This window comes from Phyllopteryx taeniolatus, chromosome 23, assembly GCF_024500385.1.
Source record: "Phyllopteryx taeniolatus isolate TA_2022b chromosome 23, UOR_Ptae_1.2, whole genome shotgun sequence".
In the NCBI taxonomy this organism is placed as follows: Eukaryota; Metazoa; Chordata; class Actinopteri; order Syngnathiformes; family Syngnathidae; genus Phyllopteryx; species Phyllopteryx taeniolatus.
The window spans coordinates 1275561-1293268 of record NC_084524.1 but is presented as its reverse complement, the minus strand read 5'-3'; the positions used below and the strand labels follow the sequence as shown (position 1 = coordinate 1293268).

At 48.6% G+C, this 17708-nt stretch overlaps 3 protein-coding genes across 3 annotated transcripts in view; 1 reads left to right on the top strand and 2 right to left on the bottom strand.

The window, feature by feature from the left end:
- LOC133472711 (GRB2-associated-binding protein 1-like) overlaps positions 1-4469 on the bottom strand; it is a 41141-nt gene extending 36672 nt beyond the window's left edge. Inside the window, exons 1-2 of the mRNA XM_061763957.1 lie at positions 4332-4469; positions 4114-4194 (exon numbers count right to left, since the gene is read on the bottom strand). The gene's annotated coding sequence lies outside the window, so the exon portion shown is untranslated. The remainder of the gene's footprint in view (positions 1-4113; positions 4195-4331) is intronic.
- Positions 4470-4515: 46 nt separating this feature from the next.
- LOC133472745 (protein canopy homolog 3-like) lies at positions 4516-6083 on the top strand. Its single transcript, XM_061764046.1, has 6 exons — positions 4516-4649; positions 4843-4969; positions 5040-5136; positions 5218-5340; positions 5514-5631; positions 5711-6083. The coding sequence occupies exons 1-6, from the start codon at positions 4544-4546 to the stop codon at positions 5881-5883; spliced, it is 744 nt and encodes a 247-aa protein (XP_061620030.1). The 5' UTR covers positions 4516-4543; the 3' UTR covers positions 5884-6083.
- Positions 6084-8505: 2422 nt separating this feature from the next.
- Positions 8506-17708, bottom strand: part of LOC133472718 (dachshund homolog 2-like) — a 29048-nt gene continuing 19845 nt past the window's right edge. The window contains exons 3-12 of the mRNA XM_061763977.1: positions 17444-17554; positions 16036-16221; positions 14583-14746; positions 14418-14523; positions 14186-14260; positions 12808-12911; positions 12569-12716; positions 12119-12286; positions 11823-11885; positions 8506-9319 (exon numbers count right to left, since the gene is read on the bottom strand). Coding sequence (XP_061619961.1) covers positions 9282-9319; positions 11823-11885; positions 12119-12286; positions 12569-12716; positions 12808-12911; positions 14186-14260; positions 14418-14523; positions 14583-14746; positions 16036-16221; positions 17444-17554 — 1163 coding nt within the window. The 3' untranslated portion in view covers positions 8506-9281. The remainder of the gene's footprint in view (positions 9320-11822; positions 11886-12118; positions 12287-12568; positions 12717-12807; positions 12912-14185; positions 14261-14417; positions 14524-14582; positions 14747-16035; positions 16222-17443; positions 17555-17708) is intronic.

Here is a 17708-nt window from a genome sequence, read left to right as displayed (position 1 = left end):
CAAGACTGCGGCTCTTAATTCAGTTCTTCCTTGACTTTGTCCCACTTGAAGCTGCTCAATAAATCGACCTTGTTGGACTTGGACAGGAAGTGGTGGCGTGGCGGGCGTGAGTGTGCACACGCAGCCGGTGGATGCTTTTTGGTTTTTTTAATACCGCCGGCGGGCGACCAGCCCAAAACGATTTGGGTCACGTTACTCACATTTCGCGTTTCCAGCAGTCCAGCAGCACGGGCAGACAAAGTTATGCATGTTTGATCACATCACAACACCCTCACATGGAAGTTGCTTCGATCACCAATGTTGGAGCGTCCCTCAAAACCGGAGCCTAAACTCGAAGGATCACGCCATCTCCAGTGGTGGATTTGAGATACAAGTTCAGAGTTTGGAAATACAAGGTGTCGTCAGCGGATTATTTTTTATTTTTTTGCTTTTACGAGCGCTGCTCAACTCGCTGAAGCCGCGGCAGGCAGCGGGATGGCAAATTCTTCAAAAGAGATGTTAAGCTGTTTATTGCCACTCCTACTTGTAGTTTTCTGTCAAACTAAACAAAACAGACAATCTCATGTTCTGAATTTAAAACAACCACAAAACTTTGCCTTAAAGTCTGCTAGTTTAATGCCGACAGATCATGGGAAACGCCATAGAGGGGCTAACGAACAGCCTCTATGTGGCGGTGTTATAATGCTTTAAACTGATCGTAGAACACAGACAATATAACGATTAATATTACGGCAGCTTACTGAGTCACAGAAACTCTTCTTCATTTGTCTGCATGACTGTATTATACTGCCCCCGGTGGCCAAGTCACACACCCGAGAAGGAGCTGCAATTAATTCATCATGTTGTGACTTCATTCATTGTGAATTCATTATGTTTTGACTATATGTTTTTTTAGAGAGCAATATTATAGAGTGCTATTTTCATTATTAAGAAACACGTTTCAAAATTTGTATTGGGTTTTTGGGGAGGCTGGAACAGATTAATGGCCTTTCCATTCATTCCAATGGGGAGAGAGGATTTGAGATATGCATGCTTTGAGTTATGAGCATGGTCACGGAAAAAAATAAACGCATATCTCAAGGTGCCACAGTGCAAGTGGTTGCAAAACTAGTGAGGATACTTTTTGAACACATTCCAGTGTTTCCCCCGCATATTTGCGATTGGCTACTATACTTTGTGGTACAACTAGCTAGCCGCCGTAATTGGTACTAGGTGGCTTTCACCTAGTCACTGTTGTTGTGCCCTATCTACAACAAAAGTAGTGCTCTGGCACCATCATGGGGCATCTTGCTGTCAAGTAACTATAATGACGGAAAGGGAGGAGCTTCTAAGTGCCCCACAACTCAAAACCAGCAGCTGTGCCATCCAAAAATGTGTGCCCGGTACGCCACAGTTCGTCACAGCTCAACCGGCCGCCGCCGGGTGGGGAGGGAGTACGGGGGGCTCGCTCGGCTAAGTGGGCTTTGTATGTTTATCAATTGGCTCGCTCACGTGGTGCCTCTCTGCGTTGCCATGGCGACCTGCTCGGGCGTTGCCGCCGCTGCCGCGCAACCGGCAGGGCGCCTCACGGCGTGGATTTGGTTTGATGATCAATTACACCTTGCTGATCGCCATAACGACCGGGGGCGGACGTCACGCCTCTCCCCCTTCCGATACGCTTATTGACGAGTATCGATCATTCCAAAAGCTCCTCTAATTGATGAGCTCACACACAAAGTAGAGAATCAATCATTCTGAGGGATCAATAATGGCTGTCTGATTCCCTAATGCGTGTCTCAGTGAAGGGGATTTGTCGTCTTGAGCCAGATGAGACAACGCGCACGCATTTAGACGGTGTCTCTGGAGGGAGAGGTTTCATCATGTTTTATTCACACAAACACACATGCCTCTACCCACTCACACACAGACGACAATATATTGACTTTCTCTACAAGATTTATCTTCTTACAACACAAGGAAAAAACAAAGCCAAACTTACACGGGGCACTAACAACAATGTGTGTGTGTGTGTGTATCTACTAATCACAGTGTAGAAGTAGTTATAAAAAGTGTAGCATTTAAACAGCACCCTAAACCTCACCCACCCGAGACCCATATGGTGAGCACAAAAAAAAAAAAAAAAAAAAAAAAGCTGCGTCACAGGTTTCAAACAATTTGGCCTATGCAGCTAGTTTTCCAAAAGAGGAGCTCTCTCTCACACAGACACACACACACACACACACAAGCACGCATACGCAGACACAAAGATGTCAGGTCCCCCTCTTCACTGGGACTTCCAGCTTTAAAACAGAGAAAACAAAAAAATCTCTCTTTTTCCATGTAAACGAATGTATGATTGTTATTTTTCTAGAAGCGGACAGCTGGCGCACGTTGTTGACTCTTTAATAAAAGGCATCCTTCCAAAAGTGTTTGCTTTCCCCCCCAGCGCTACGTCCCACCGGTGGGAAACAAACTGTCTCCATTGCAAGTGACTTGTGAAACGAGCGAAAATGTTCCCTCATAAAACCAAGAATGACACCTTGTGCATTTAAAACAACTACCTTAGCCTTTCAGTCTGCTAGCCTAATGCTAATGCTAAAAACGTAAATTCAATATCCAATGGCTCTATACACCTTAAGCAACGGATTGAACACAAATGTTGCAGCAACATGTAGACAGACAATTGAACTCCGTCATATATTCTTTATCCTTTGCATCGAACGACAAATATTAGTGCTGTATTAATGCGCTAAGAGAGGAGTTGCCACACAACAAAGAGTATATCAGTCTGTCTGTCTTGTACTGCCCGCAGAGGGCCAAGGTGGGCACACCAGAAGGAGCAGCACAATGGCCATTCAATTGATGCAGTATTACAAAAACTGATGAATTCTTTTGAATTATGTCCTCTCAGTGTGCAGAGCCCAAAAAAAAAAAAAAAAAAAAATTCAGACTCTGATGATCAGCAAAATATTTTTGGACGAGTCTCGCTTTGTGGCCCGGTACCAAATGGCCCACAGACCGGCCGGCTAGCGCACTAGCTTCGCCAAACCCAACGTCTTTTATCTCCCGGTGTAAAGGCGCAACACAGTGCGTGCGTGCAATGTTAGCCTGATATGGTTGAAAGCTCTTTTTGCCGCTTCTGTAACACACGTTTGTGTGTGTGTGTGTGATACTCGTATTCCCGAGAGAGACGTGAGGGTTTTCACACAAAGCTCTTGTGTGGGCCGCGCTGCTGAATAGGAACCAGCTCTCATCTTTTCTCTCTTTTGCACGCCGCATCGAGCTCTCCTCCACCAACTCGGTGTCAACTTGTGCTAAGAGACACACACCTGCGTCACCAGGAGCCGGCTGTCCTTTTGGCAGGCAGCAGCACACGGAATTCCAAAAACTGGACCATCAGGAAAGTGCTACCTTCTCAAGGCTTCTATCTTACCCCCAAATGGGGTTTGAGTTTTTGCCTGGCCGATTGGTAGCTATAGATTAGGGGATGTCATCAGTCGTTGCAAACTGTGGGCCCGTGAAGCCCTTTGCGACTCTTGTGATTTAGGGCGATGCAAATAAACTTGACTTGACTCGCCAGGCCCCACTCTTTAAAGCCACACGCATTCAAAGTCACAGATACTACAGTTTAGAATGTGAGGATGGCGACCAAGTGGACAAAAACAATACCTGCATACCTCACATGCATATTTTGTATTGGTATTATGCACAAAGTTTGAAAAGATGTAGAATTCATAGAGTACATATACAGTCACCACTTCGCAAGTTTTCTGAAATCCAAACCCCGGCGATAAACGAGGGACGAGTGTACACACACACCAACAATCGGGTCAAATTTGAGTATGTACATCGCTTGCAAAGGCCCGATTATCAGATGTCTCTGAACCTCTCAAGTATCGTGTGGTGTGTTTTTTTTCCTGACCCGTCTGCTCAGAAAATGGTGAGGGCTGTTAAAAAAAAATTCAATATCCAATGGCCAGACATGCATTTGATACCTCCAGTAAGTACACACTCAGATTATTATTTTTTTTTATTCTTGGCGCTCATATTTTTTAAAATCGGTGTGTGTGTGTGAGCGAGCAATAGAACAGATGTTGCATAACTAGAATTCAGTGCGTTGCTTTCCAAACTCACCACAATGTTGTCTCAAGGACCCCCAAAGCTTGTTCATCACGCACAGCCACGTTTTAGTTTTTCTGTGTACACGGTGCCCCCCTGTGGAATGGAGGGAGAAACAAAAACACTTACAACTGAGCCTAGTATAACGAGTGAAGACCGCCACTCGAATAGCTTCGTTGAGGTACATTGCGAATAATAATAGTGCGCGTCACGGAAACTGAGGAGAGACAAACCTCTTCGTTACTGTTTTCGATCTTTGGTCAGTCCTCATTGGTCGAACTCGTGCCACTTATTCTGCTCTGATTGGTCGGTGTAGAGCCAAAGGCGGAAGTAGTCGCAGCTGCGATGAGCCATCGAAAGGAGAATCAAACAATCCGTTTATAAAGCTTTAAAGAAGGATACATCGAGCGTTTCGATCAGTCAAAGTCCAACAAAGGCGGGCGGAATGACTTCAGTGACTCGTTTTTGGCTTTTGGTGACAGTCGCTGTGGCTGGAAGGGCGAAGAACGACGGCGACGACGAGTGGGTTCATCTTCCGGACAATTGTGAAGGTAAGTGAGCAGCGAGCAACCCACAATGCACTTGGGCGGTGACAGAGCCACCTGGAAACTGCAATGAAAATTAAGCGTTGGTTAAAAAAAAAAAAAAAAAAAAAAGGTTATTAAATTAAAATAGTTTTCACATTTAATAGTTATCAAATGAGTTTGGTGTTAGAATACAGTTTAATTTTTGTCACATTTTCAGTGTGCAAGTTTGTCAGCATCGAGATGAAGTCCGCGTTCGACGAAACGGGGAAGACCAAGGAAGTCATCGACCGCAACTATCGCTTCATTGACAGCAAGGGAGCTCCGCCCATCAAATATGTCAAGTCGTAAGTGGGACTGTGCAACACTTTGCTGCTACTTTCCTCAAATGACCTCTGGAATCCTGCATGTCCACAGCGACCTGCGCTTCATCGAGGTGCTGGAGAACGTGTGTCACAGGCTGCTCGAGTACAACCTGCACAAAGAGAGAAGCGGCAGCAACCGCTTCGCCAAGGTAACGGGCGAGAACCTCGAAATAAAGGCCTGCCGGTTCATTCGCTCCATCGAGAAGAGTTCGTGTACTTTGGTTGTTTAGGGCATGTCCGAGACCTTCTCCACCCTTCACGGCCTGGTCAATAAAGGCGTCAATGTGGTCATGGACATTCCCTACGAGCTGTGGAACGAGACGTCGGCCGAAGTGTCTGACCTCAAGAAGCGGGTAAATATGTGCAGGAGTTGTATATACATACACGTGTAAGGGGAACAAATGAATGACATTTCAATGGGTACAAAAAATGAGGAGCAATACAGATCTTAAATTGGATTTACAAGCTTGCTGAGGCAATAAAACCAACTGGTAAGTCAACGGTGCCGCTGTATTTTGTGTGTCAGTGTGACGTGTTGGTGGAGCAGTATGAGGATGTGATTGAAGACTGGTACAAAGGTAACCAGGAAGAAGACTTGACCACTTACCTGTGTGAGAAGCATGTGCTGAAAGGAAAGGACACAGGTGAGATGCACGCACACACGCAATATGAGGGCAGCTACGTCCCACGGCGACGTCTGACCGCTTTGCGTGTTTTGCGCAGCCTGTTTGAAGGAGGAGTGGACACCCAAAAGGAAGGGAGACCAGGCGGCCATTGCAGAAAAGAAGAAGAAAAGCAAAGCAGTTGACAGCAAGAAGAAAGTGAAGGAGGAGGAGGAGGAGGAGGAGGGAGTCCAGCCTCAGGTGTCTCTGTCTGGGACCAAGACTGAGCTGTGACAAATCGAGCCGCAATGCAGGAACACTTGCGTTCCTCTGTACTTTTGTTTTAATGGTAATGCTGGATGTGTGTGTGTGTGTGTGTGTGTGTACAAGGTGCTATTTAAAGATGCACGCGTGCATTTGCTAGTGTTTTGTTGTAAAACGTGCTTGATGCTGTGGCATTTGTGTCTTCCAATAAAGTTTTATATGTATAACTATTCACTAGTTCACCCAACTGCGTTAGGGAAAAATCTGCAATGTGAAGACATATTTTGTAACTTTCAAACCTCTCACGCTTTAAATACATTTCAAATACACTTAAGTATTCTTTAGCGCCTGTTCTCACTCTTGCTAGCGCAATTCTCCAAATAAGAGGCAAAACCTTCTTGCTTTGCTTCACAATGCTTATTTGTCACTCCCAGTTGAAGTTAATTGTGAAACCGACACACAAAATAAAGGACAACTACCCAAACCAAATAACTTCAGCTAACAAAAGTCGGCTAGCCTAATGCTAACAAATTAGTATACATTTTAGGTGGCTTGGCGGTGTTTGACTGACACCAATGATCCTGGGGTGTTGTAATGTCACCTTTTTGCCTCTGGAGGGAGCCAAATCTCGCCAAGAATGACCCGGCGGCGTTGTAATGTCACACTGTCACCACTCGAGGGAGCCGGAGTTGCAGAGTTCTGCCCTCCATCCGCTACTTGGGCCTTCAGCGACGAATTGAACTTACTCCACTCTCACGTCCCAATGATACAAAGAGATAAAACGCAATGTAACACGTAACTGTGTCACAAACATCTGAAGCAGTTCACACTCATCTTTCTCAAAGGACATTTTCAAATAAAGACTTCACCCCGAACATTGTGTTTAAATAAAGCAAGCGCCTCCGGGAGTGAGCGCAGGACACGTTTAAGGCGAGCGCAACGAAGATAGATGACGACAAACGATGCCCGCAGCACTTGACGCCGCGTCATCTGTTTTGTTTGCTGGCGACCCCGCAGGTGACCCGGCGCACTTGCCAACGGGACCCGCCCGACGAGATCGTCGCCTCCATGCACAGACGCCAAAACAGGCCCACTTTGAGCGCTTCGGTTGCGACAGCGTGACGCCACTTTGTGGGAAATCTCACTGAAACGCTTTCCAAACTCTCACAAAGAAGAATTTGGGAGAGAAAAAAAAAAAAAGCACCTCGAGCAGAATTGGCTGACAAACTGAACTGTGGTTTTGCTCAACCGCTAGCAACAACTTGATGCTAACATTATGGAAAACGCCTTTGATGGGCTAACGCTTGGCATCGCTAGTTTTGAGGATATCACGCATATTTGAAACCAAATGCTGGAGCATTTAACATGTAAACAGACAATACAAGTCTCCGTCCCGCATCCACCTCGCCGTCCCGTCAGCCGCTCTGCCCGCGTCTTTGGAACTCACCACCGCTGGCTCTCCCCAACAGACTCACGAACCTTCTTCAAATCCAAACTCGAGACACATCTATTCCAGACTGACGATACACTTTAACATTTCCCATGTCATTGGCCATTTTAATTGTATTTTTTATTGTATTGACTTCTTTTAGCTACGTTTGTAGAGTGACCTCGAGTGACTTGAAATGCGCCTAGAAATAAAATGAATTATGATTACTATTACTGGCACCAGCTCACCGCCATTGAATGTTTTTGGCGCAATGGAGCGCAAATACGCTAACGTGCTAATCGGGGAGCTGTGTGGCATTTGGAGCAGAAAGGTGTGACACGCAAGCTTTCACACTGGCGGACATTTGCATCCACACAGACGCGCGCACGCCTCAGGGCCCGTCACCAATAACAGCTGACCTTTGCACTTTTAGGCTGCCAAATGACAGCCAGGCGAAATTTGGACGTCGGGGTTTTGCGTCGCCGCCCGCCCGCCCGCCCCCGTCCATTTCTCTCACTGTTCTTCTTTTTCGGGATTTGCTGTCTGACAGATTCTGGGGTCCGTGTGCGCTTCTTTTTCAGGATTTTGTGGCACGCTCGTGCTTTGCGACATCACCCAGCAGCCATCGAGTCAACAACGTTTTTGTTGTTTATTTACAGATTGTGTGCACATTGAGGTTTATTGGGTTTGACGCACACGCACGCGTTGTACGACCGGCTTTCATTTTGGGAGGAAATTCCCATCTTAATTTTCCTGATAACGACTCTAATGAAGATAAATGGAGCAAGGTGCCCGTCTTGGCACCATTTAGTCTGTCTCTTTTTTTTTTTTTTACATCCTCAAATAGTTTAGTTAACCTTCGAGTGTCTCTATTATGCCCAAAGTAGAGCTTGTCTCGATGAGGCGTTACCATGGTTACCGGGCCACCTTTAAGCATCGGTTTGTCGTCGCGGTCCGCCTTGCCCGCCTCCCGCGCGGTTACTCGCATCCTTCACCTCTTCATCCCTCCTCATTCCCTCCATCGTCTCTCGTCCATCCGCCGTCCATCGCTCGGCTCTTGGGGCTTCCATTAGGGGGAAATGGAAAAAGTGACATCAGCTATTTGGCAAAAGGGATGGAGACGGAGAGCGAGAGGAAGGAGGCGGCACCCGTGGGCGAGGAAAAGGCCGTGCGTTCACGAGTGCGGAAAGAAAAGAGCAGCGAGTGCGCGTCACCCCGGCGCGGTGGTTGTAATGGTGTATATTTGCCACACAAACAGGAAACCCAAAGAAAAACAAGCGAGCGGCACTTCTATCTACACACATCAACACCTGCTGTACATTTCAAATTCACAAAGAACAGACACGAGTCGGCACCGGCAAAAAAAAGTGCGGGTGACCAAGTTACAAAGTGGAGCCGAGGAGCACTTGATGTGCTCACCCGCCGGCCGGAGAGCAAGACAACGAAAAAGCGCTACTCGACTCAATCGCCAAACGACTACTTCCTGGTCAGGTGGAGGATATAATACTCTAAAAATCACTTGGTCATAAAAAAAGTTTTTTTTGTCTCTTGTTTTAAGATGTCCTTCAAGGTGATAGAAAACGCTTCATTGAGTCCAAGACGAGGTGTAGGAGTGGGTGCATGTAGGGTCAAACACTTTTCCAATACAGAAAACAAAAAGAAAGAAATGAGACCGCCTCATACGCCGGAACATTATTATTATTCTTTTTTTTTTTTGTTTTTAAACAGCGTCTCCCTTCAGCGCCAATGAGCCGATTGCCGTCCAATCCGAGTGGGCCAGCCAATGAGGTGGACACAAGTTCTGCCAAAAGAGGTCATCGCGTTCCGGTCCGCTCGGCCTCCGCGTCCGTCCCGGCACGCTTCACGCGGGAACAAAAGCCACGGGAAGAGGAATGAATTATTATCACTTGTTTGATGATGATGCGGAGGAGAGGCCATCGTGCGGGACGAAAGTCGCATCCCGCCTGGGGAGGGCGTGGCAGCGGGGGGCTCCGGCCCTCTAGAACATGATGGTGGTCTTCAGGAAAGCCCGAGATTCTGATTTGAAGGCAAAACAAAACAATCAATCAGTAAAACATATGCACATGGACAGTATATGTTGCCGTCAAAAGGTATCGGCCCACTTCTCCAATTCTTTGACTTTTGCATCGATTCCTCACTTTTGTGTTGGAGACCATCAGACAAACGTAAATAACACCAGACAAAGATAGCCCAAATAAAATACAGTTTTTAAATAGCGACTTCAACGATTTAAGAAAAAAGAAAACTCTTCAAAGCTCCAAATTAATTGCCCCCTTGTTAAACCATGAATTAACTGTGGCTAATCACATTTCTGGTTCATTTTCACTGACCACACCCAAGCCTGATCGATCACCTCCAGACGGGAAGTCACTTCCATAGACTGTCGGACAAAAGATGTCAAAAAGCTGCAACGCTCCGAAGAAGCGGAATAAAGTCATTGGCGTCTATCGGTCATCGGCCATTTTAAGACTCGGACGAACCACGGTGAGAGTCCAAATAGAGAAAACATGGCACAGTGGTGAACCTTCCCAGGAGTGGTCGGCCTCAAAGGAGCATAGCTAAGTTCCGTTTGCCCGTCTATGGCGTTTCACATTATTTCTTAGCATTAAGCTAGTGAACTTTCATTCGACAAATTATCTATAGATCATGTTTTAATAAGTTTAACGCATACGGGATGGGAAAAAATGTCACAGATGATAAGATGGGATTGGGTGTATGTTGTTGCCGCCTCCTTTCCCTGTTCGGCCGCGATCTCAGATCTCCTCTTAGCAGCCTCACGTGCACGCGCGCCTTCCTTCCCCCCTGCGGTGTCATTGTTTTCTGCCAACGTTGCAAAGTGTTTACATTTTCTGCATAGCGGCGGCCTTAACGCCGCCCCACTTTCTCCTCTGCCATTCGCCGCTTCCTGCAGCAGATAGGACATCTGTTGGGAAAAGTTGCTTTTTGTTTTGCTTTGACAGTGTTCTCTTATTTCCTACTCCTCTTTGTCCCTCTCATCTGCTGCCCTTCGCTATTTTTAACAAGCACCCCCCTTTCTGTCCCCGAGTTTGCCACGCAGCACGCCTCCCATTCCTCACCTCCCGTCCTCTATCTGTTACGCTCGGCTTATTTTTATCCTGACCCGTTCCACTGACGTCTTCCGCCTCCTGCAAAAGGTGTTCGGACGCAACAAATTCTGTTGTGAGGACACCGAAACTCAGCTTTCCGCCTTCCGCCGTATTTTGCTTCTTGTTTTGACGGTGCTTCTTTTTCAGGTCATTGTGTGTCGTGCTTCCGTAGCCCTTTTTTAAATCTCTTCCTCGGCGCTTCTTTTCCTTCTTTTTGGGTGGCGTACTCCTGTCACGTTTTTCCACTTGTCTCACGCCGTGCTTCCTTTCCAGGTTATTGCATGGCATGCTTCCGTCACGCTCCCTCACTTCTTTCCCTCTGCGCGTCTTTTCCAGGCTCCCGCGTGGCACACTGCTGTCGAGCTGCTGTCATTTCTCTCCATCCGGGCTTCTTTTTCAGAGCATTTGAAAGTCCCGCTTAAAGCGGGGAAAGACCAACCGACCGCGTGACCGCAATGAAAAAGAAAGAATAGCGGGCAGGTGGCGCACTGTGACAAAAGCGGCTCACCGATCGCCGGCAAAATTACCAGCGTCGTCGTCTCGGTCTCGTTTCCTTGTCGTGGCGCCTCGTAATTGCCGTCCGGAGGCATTGCGTGCATTTGCGTGCGCGTGTCGCCCAAATGAAAAATGGCACTGACCCGCCTCGTTAAAGTCAGTCGGCCGGTTGCCGTAAATGTCAGCCGGCCTGCCGACGAGGCCAACTCTTCCTCCCGCCGCACTCCTTTGCCTCATCTTCCTCGGTGCATTTTTTGTTGCAACCTTTCCCATAAAACCTCGTCTTCCTCCCCGCGTCTCGTCTGATTCTGATGCCACATCTTTCTTTGTATTCAGCACTTTTCTCTCCACTCGTTAATTAAGAGTGTGGAAGGTGAGAGGCGAGTGAGGTTTGTGTGCGCGCGCATGAAAACCACTGTAGGTGCAAAACGCTTTGATGGCAGTGGGCCTGAATGTGTGTGTGTGTGTACAGCAGCAAAGGGGTCCTACTGGGCCAATCAACATTCATGAAATCAGGTGGCTCTGCAAGTGTGCGTAAATGTGCGCGCACAGAAAAGTGAGGATCGAAAAGAGGTCTAAAGAGGAGAGAGAGAGAGAGAGAGAGAGAGAGAGATAATTAGAGTTGTCTTTCTCACCCAAGTGTGGCTCAAACTCACACACGCACACACACGTTGTGTAGCGATTTTACACATATGCAGCATTTCAAAAAGAAGCTTCTCAAAGTCAGGCAGGACTTAGCACAGCTGGTGGAACAACAATGACACATGCATACTAACACACACACACACACACACACGCACGCACGCGCGTGCAAGAGTGTTCAGTAAGTTGGTTTTGGTGTACTGTAGGTGATTTGATATCATAACAGGATTAAGCTATTTAGGCGCGTGTGTGTGCGCGCGCGCGCCTGCGTGTACCTTGCACAGCTCCGTTGCCTTCCCGCTTCCCGTTCAGTTGTTCCCGCTGGTCAGACGCAGCGTCTGCACGAGACACAAGCGTCACGACTTCGTCTCCGCTCCATTTTCCTCACAACGCGCCGCCAAAACTAAGAAGACTAAAACAACGCTAACTGCTCTGAATCAAAGAAAACCTTGGAAATCGTTTTTGTATGAGACATCTGGGGACCCCCGGAAATCATCTTTAAGATTAGCCAGGTGTCCCACTTATCACGAGGTCATCTTCGTTGCATTCCAGGCAAAAAGAGCAGAAGTACCGTCAGCGTTGTCGTCGGCGGCGTCGGCGTGCGGCGGCTCGGGCGAGGACGAGGACGAGCGTTTCAGAGCGTCCTCGCCCCTCTCCCTCCGCTTAGACTCGAACTCCAGCGCCTCCTGCAGCTTCCGCTTGGCCTTCTTCTCCTTCTTCAGGCGTTTCTGGATGGACGCTGCAGCAAGAGGAAGAAGCCGCTCCGATTAGGATCGGCGCCATTTCCCAGAATTCCTTTTAACAGCTCACGAAACAGACAGTCTTGCGTCATTGTTGCTGGAGGTCAATTGGTCACATTCTGGACAATTATTTTTAGTTTATTCGTCAGGGAAGCACGTACAGACATTAAAGACGCTCCGTGCCGGATGCTAATTTTCTAGCTAACTTTCATCTTCATCCCTGTGGCAGGTAAGAAAGAAAAGGAAGAAAAGAGTCGAAACGTTGGGTGTGTGCACGCGACCTCTGCTCTGCAGTTCAGAGGTCAGCTGCCGCTCCAGACTCTCTCTCATTTCTCGTTCCCGGTAGAGCTCCATCTTCAGCTCCCTCTTCTCCGCCTGGATCTGCTTGTCCTGCACGCGGGCGTTCTCCACCGCCACCTTCAGGAGGCCCTGAAAAAAAAACAAAAAAACACACACGCATACTTTGTTCAAGGATGCGCAAATAAAAACAAAGCAAAGAAAAGGAGTGTTGAGGTTGCACCTGTATGTTGGTGAGGAGCGTCTCCACGGACGACAGGCTGTCGGCGAATAGGAACGGGGCGGGGAAGCCGGCGGGCAGGGCTTGTCCGAGCGACCGCTCTTCTTCTACGGACACAGCAAACATGGAATACAGTGAACCCTGCTTTTTGAGGACCACCTGGGGGCGGTATAAGACAGACAGACATTGAGACACCCGACTTCCTGTCTCAGCTCATCAGTACGGCACTAATATTAGTTGTTCTACGTAGAGGATAAAGAATACAAGATTGATTACTGTTATATTGTCTGTCTACATGTTGCTGCACTGTTCAATCCGTTGCTTCAAGGCTTGAAACAACGCAACGGGGATGCGATTTAGTGTGAGCATTAAGCTAGCAGCTAAGCTATGTGGTTGCTTTAAAGAAGCAACATGAAATTCTCTTTGCTTTCTTTTTCGTTTTGACAGTAAACTTCAACTTCAAGCGAGTGGCTTGAAGCCTGTTTTTGGAAGAATTGTCCGCCAAGTGCATGTCCAATCTGCAGGCGCCGCTGCAGTTCACCGTTTCTGAAACGCACTCGCTCGCACGCACAAACGAGCTGAAGACACGTTTACTAAAGTGTAAAAGTCAACGATGCGGCATCACAGGGATCAATTACATTTGACACACACACACATGCGCGTGTCGTTAGTATTCCGACAATCAGGCGAGGTACTAATTGGCAAGGATTAAAGACACCCTCGGTTTGAGTGTGTGCGCGCGCGCTCATTGCGAGTGCGTCACAGTGTCTGCGCAGCCCTTATTGCCGAACACACTGACAAGTGAGTGAACTCTGCTGTGAAATTAACGCTGATGAAGATGCACTCTAAAGCGCCCGCACGCACACACGCACGCACACACTGGCATGTTTTAATCTTGTATCTGTCACTCCATCCACACTTTTCCTCCTCCGCCACATACGCTTGAACTTATCCTCTCGTTGTTTGGAAGAGGTGGGAATCGGGAATTTCCGAGGAGGGAAAATAAGGGGAGAGGCCCGGCATGCTTTTAGCGGGCCACCTCTTGACCCCTTTTAGCCCCGCCCCATTCACTTAGCCTCTTTTTTTCAAGACCCCTCCAATCACTCCCCCTCACGCACACACACACACCCATCCTCATCGGTCTGATTGATGGCTCGGAGACAGGTGATCAATAGGAGCGGCGAAACATCCTGACACTTCAGTTTGAGCGTGTGTGCGTGCGTGTGTGTGTGTGCGTAGATACAGGAGATGAAGAAAGTGAGGATGATTTGTCAGTTGTCAAAAGAAAATGGATGAAGGTGGATATTATGCAGAATATCTTGACATACAGTGGAAGTGTGTGTGTGTGTGTGTGTGTGTGTGTGCGTGCGTGCGGTCTGACCTTTGTCCTTTGTGATTTTCTTGACGGGTGTTGCAGCGTCGGCCAGCGCGACATCCGCATCGGCCGACAGCGGGCCTGAAGAAGGAAAACGGCCGTCAGCGCGTGCGTGTACGACGAAGAGCGAACAACCGCACGCACGTAACAAAAGTGTTTAGCCTTTTTGTTTGCAAATACTTCAAGACGTGCGTGTCATCATGTTTTTAAAGCATGTCAAAAAATGCCGTCCACCGACCGAGTCTTTCTGGCGAGCTGGAGGCCGAGCTACTGGGCTGCGAGTGCAGAGGAGTGTTGGCCTCGTCAACAGAGGGCGACAGAGAGGGACTGTCACACACCCGCTCCTACACAAATAAATGAGCATTATGCATTCCAGACAGAAAAAACGCCAAGCGGGTTCAACCTTGATGACGGGCGCCCGGTGCACGTGTATCTGCTGAGCCGCGGCGGCCATGTTGGCAATAGTGCTGAGGTGGTTCATCTGCGACATGGCCATGGCCACGGAGGCGGGCGGCAAGCCGATGGGCAGCAGCGGGTGAGGCATCATCATGAAGGGCAGGTCCAGTCCTGAAACGAAAAAGGGAAAATGACAGCGAGTCACATAAGCTAACGGCTAGCCTAGCTTCTTCTTGAAAAACGGATGCTACTTCCTCTAACGACTTTCTTACGCCGACACATCCCGACACGTTTGAGCGGTCAAAGGTATGAAACCCTCCGGTGGCAGGTCGTCATGGGCGACGAGAGGCGCCAGCAGCTAGCTAGCGAGCTAACGGGGCTCCTTTCGAGCGGCAGGCTCGTTCGTGGCGTCACCGCCTCTCTTGGGAATTTCAATAATGGCATCGAGCCGGTCTGTAAATTGCGGCATTTTGGGGGTGTTGACGTAGCTAGCTAGCTAACGGCACGCTGTAGGGGTAGAAATGGGCCGAGGAATGCTAATAATAATGACGTCTCAACTGCGCTGGATAAGGTGTGAAAGTTTGTGTTTAGTGGGGGGGAGGGGCGACACTGAAAAGGTGAAAAACAGTTGAATGCTACATCTCCACAATTTGTGACTTGTGACTTGTTCGTTCCCAGCCTCAGAACGAGTTCAGCAATTCTCTTCAAACACAGGCAACGCATTTAGAAACAACTTGACCCGTTCTTTAAGATATTAACTCCCTTTACGTGTGCTCAGGAGGCCGTGACCCGGTGCCGAACTTGACAGGGGGCCCGGGGTTAAAGATGGAAGGTCAACTGAAGGTGACACGTTTTGTTGGGCTTTAGCGACGCCCCCCCCCACAGCCCCCCCCAGCCCTCGGTTGTCCGGCGTGAGCGGCAAGACGGCAGCTGGGAGCGCGCGTGTGGACAAAGTCAAACAATAACGCTGATTGCTGTTGTCCTGACGACTCCGCTGACGCAATAATCAATGTGAGTGTTTGTCACCTCCCGCCGTGCGCGTGTGTGTGTCGAACACATGACTTGCAATAAGACGCAACGGTTGCTTGTGTGCGTGCGTGATGTTGATGAATTGAGTCATTTAGTTGAGTGTCTACTGATTAATCCAGGCAGAGTGTTAATACAGGAGATGGGAGCAGATTAAATGGTCTACATTAACAAATATTGCCAGCCATCTCTTTCACACACACACCAACTTCAAACTCATGCATGATACGCACACACTCTCTGTCGCTCACACGCACGCACCCCAAATTCACTTTCTCTCTCACACAAAACTCATCATGACACACACACACCAAATCAAAAGGTACGGACAGCTTTTTGTGGACGTATGCGCCGATGGTGCGTCTCGTGCAGCGATTCTATCGCCAAGGTAACACGCACACACGGTCAAGCGGCAAAGGTGGGTGCGCGCTCACTGTTGGCGAGCAGCTGCTGCTGCTGTTGACTGACAGCTCCCAAAGCCGGGCCCCGCCCTCCTCCTCCTCCTCCTCCTCCTGCCGGAATGGCCCCGCCTCCTCCTCCTCCTCCTCCGGGTCCGCCGCTCTGGGCTCCGGCCGGGGGGCTGCTCAGGCGCTCCTTGTCCCAGGAGCACTCACTTCCTCCTGAGCACACGTGACGTAAGCGTGAAACTTCCTGCAAAACTGGAACAATTCTCTCCTTCTCTCGCTGTCTGTGTAATGATGCCCCGCTCGCTCGCCCGCCCGCCCGCCACCTCGCCCCCACCTTCCTCCTCTTCCCTCCCTCATCCATCTTCATCTCCCTCCATTAGTTTGAATTAGCAGCCGTCTCTCTCTATTATTGCCCCTGCGCCGTGCACGTACACAGATGTGTGTGTGTGTGTGTGTGTGTGCGTGTGTGACAGCTGGGCCTCATCCCTTCTGCGTTTACACCAGGAAGGCAAGAAGTACAAACAGATGGGCAGATGTTCTCTCTTTCTCGCTCTCTTTTCATACGGACAACCTTGTGATTGTGGCCACGTACAGATATCTTTTCTTCAGAAAGCGCCACTCCTAGCAGGATTTCTACTTTCACAATTCAAATAATAATAAATACAAAAACTTCCAGCCGGCCATTTGGCAGGTGAGCACGGGGAATGGCTCGCCGTTCTTTTCCGTGATGCTTTTTGTTTTGTTTTCTTTGAATAATTCACACGGAGATATAATGGACTCTTTGTTGAACGCATGCCAAGCGTAAAGGCACGCACACACGCACGCACGCACGCACGCATGCTTGTGGCTCGTTGTCCAATGAAATGGAGCGAAATACAGTGGTGCCTTCAACTGAATTTGTTACGGGAACACACTCGCATGTCAAATCATCTTTCCCCGCTGAAATGAATAGAAACGCCATTCATCTGTTCCAGGCTTCCACAGCCCAAAAAACTTGTTTCTAATGACAAAATAGCCCTCTATAAAATTGCACTTTATCAAAACATAGCGTCATGACACGAAGAAGAGTTTTTGCTTCAGTTCAATGGACATTGTGCTGCTCCTTCTGCTGCGCCCACCTAATATGAGTTGACACCGACGCTATTCGTTACCCTGTCTATGGCGTTTTGTGTAACAACACAAAGTGTTGTTAGCATTAAGCTAAATAGACTATTAAGGCAAAAACAAAACATGTAGTTGTTTTTAATACGCATGCAATTGTCCTCGGTTTAGTTTGACGGTAAACTTGAACTTGGAAGCGCCAATAAAAATCTTGCCGTTTTTTTTTTGAAAGCGTTATTTACAATGTGCCAGTCTGCTGCTTGTTGTCAAGTGACTTGGCGGGATCAGCAAGTCCAACGGCGTTGCGTTGCGTTGTGTTGTGCGAGTGCGTTACCCGCGTTGGAGTGTAGGTCGTCGTTGTCCGACTCGTTTCCGTTCTGCAGACTCATCATCATCTTCATCTTGTGCAGCTTCTGGAGCTCGGCCATGGCGGCCGCTGTCAGGCCTGACGCACACACACACACACATTAGTCAATACGAGCGCCCGAGGCGAGCCGCCCTCTTCCTCCTGTCGCCTCCAGGTGGCGTCACTGAGGCGCGCCGCCGGTCGCCATCGTGCGCATGTTGACTTGAAGTCGTTCTGTTGGAGTGTTTGGGAC